Source organism: Octopus bimaculoides, chromosome 4, assembly GCF_001194135.2.
Source record: "Octopus bimaculoides isolate UCB-OBI-ISO-001 chromosome 4, ASM119413v2, whole genome shotgun sequence".
In the NCBI taxonomy this organism is placed as follows: Eukaryota; Metazoa; Mollusca; class Cephalopoda; order Octopoda; family Octopodidae; genus Octopus; species Octopus bimaculoides.
In genome coordinates, this window is record NC_068984.1 from 70,548,361 (window position 1) to 70,549,662 (window position 1,302).

General features: G+C 36.9%; 1 protein-coding gene across 1 annotated transcript; it reads left to right on the plus strand.

Moving 5' to 3' along the window:
- Positions 1 to 297: 297 nt before the first annotated feature.
- Positions 298 to 930, plus strand: LOC106872698 (uncharacterized protein K02A2.6-like). The gene has a single exon (XM_014919776.1). It carries the CDS (start codon positions 298 to 300, stop codon positions 928 to 930), a length of 633 nt encoding a protein of 210 aa, XP_014775262.1.
- The last annotated feature ends 372 nt before the right edge of the window (positions 931 to 1,302 follow it).

Sequence of the window (1,302 nt, forward strand, 5' to 3'; positions counted from 1 at the left end):
AGGATCATGTTCACTCGACCAGGGATGTATGTTTAAATCCTTCATACATGAGGCAGAAATTACAGCAACGCTAGATGATAACACTAGCGATAAGAAGACCTATAACGAACTATGTAAAGGCGACTTAAAAATCGCTATGCCAACCATATATCTTCCTTTCGACACAGGGACAAAGTAAAGATACTAAGTTGGTTCGCCACGTATGGGGTTTGAAGTCAAAAGCCACACCACATGCAATAAAGTGGAAAATAGTCGAAAAATCTACACTGTATCTTGACAGATCAAAAATCGTGAGTTATGCGTAGCTCAAAGAACTCTGTAGAACATGTAACTACAGCGCCATACAATCATAGATCTAAGGGACAAGCAGAACGCTTTGTTGATACCTTCAAGCAAGCCCTAAAAATGTCGGATAAGGAAGTCACGGATGAAGTAGCTCTACAACAATTCTTGAGAGTATACCACATGGCACCAAATCCAAACACACCAGCACGTATGTCACCAGCGGAGCTGATGTTTGTGAGGAAAGTAATATCAGTCTTCGAAAAATTGCTATCTGGCAAGAAAAGAAAATTTGCAATGGAGAATACAGCAAGAATTTTCAAAATTGGTGAAAAGGTATTTGTGAGGGCATATAAGAACATAAAGAAGAGTTGGGAAGATAGTGTGACTACCAAACGCATAGGAAAAGTGCTATACTTAGTAAATAGTAGAAAAGGCGTATACAAGAGACACATGAACCAACCGAAAAAGAGATTCGTTGAGAGTGAACCCAAGAAAATGGAAGAACCAATGGAATGGTTATATTATACCTTTCAAGCACCAACGCCACTATGGGAGATTGAACCCAGACCCACAAGCATAAGAAAAAGAAAAATGCACGGAGTTCCTGAAAGTGGAAGCCAAACAGAAAAAATATTAAATGTATAACTAAGAAATGAAACTCAAAAAAGGGAGGTGGGGTGATAAAAATGTATTGCTATTGAAAGAAATAAAATGACATTAAGAAAAAAGAAAAACTTGAAAATGGAAATGTTATGGGGATAATGGTAATAATGATACACCCCTCCCACGTGACGAGTAGTATGTGATACTCACTATAAATAGGTGACGTCGGTCAGTATATATAGAGAGAGTACTAAGTAGATGGTCATAGATTAGTTGTGTCTTTACTGGTCTAATAACTATACTGCTATACCGAAGTAGGTGTTATAACAAACCGACATTTAAGGATTACAACAGTGGCAACAAGGGTTACAACAATACATAGGTATGTATATATATATATATATATATATATAT

Bases quoted from the DNA above. Each gene is read 5' to 3' on its own strand.
- LOC106872698 (XM_014919776.1), top strand. From the start codon at position 298: ATGCGTAGCTCAAAGAACTCTGTAGAACATGTAACTACAGCGCCATAC.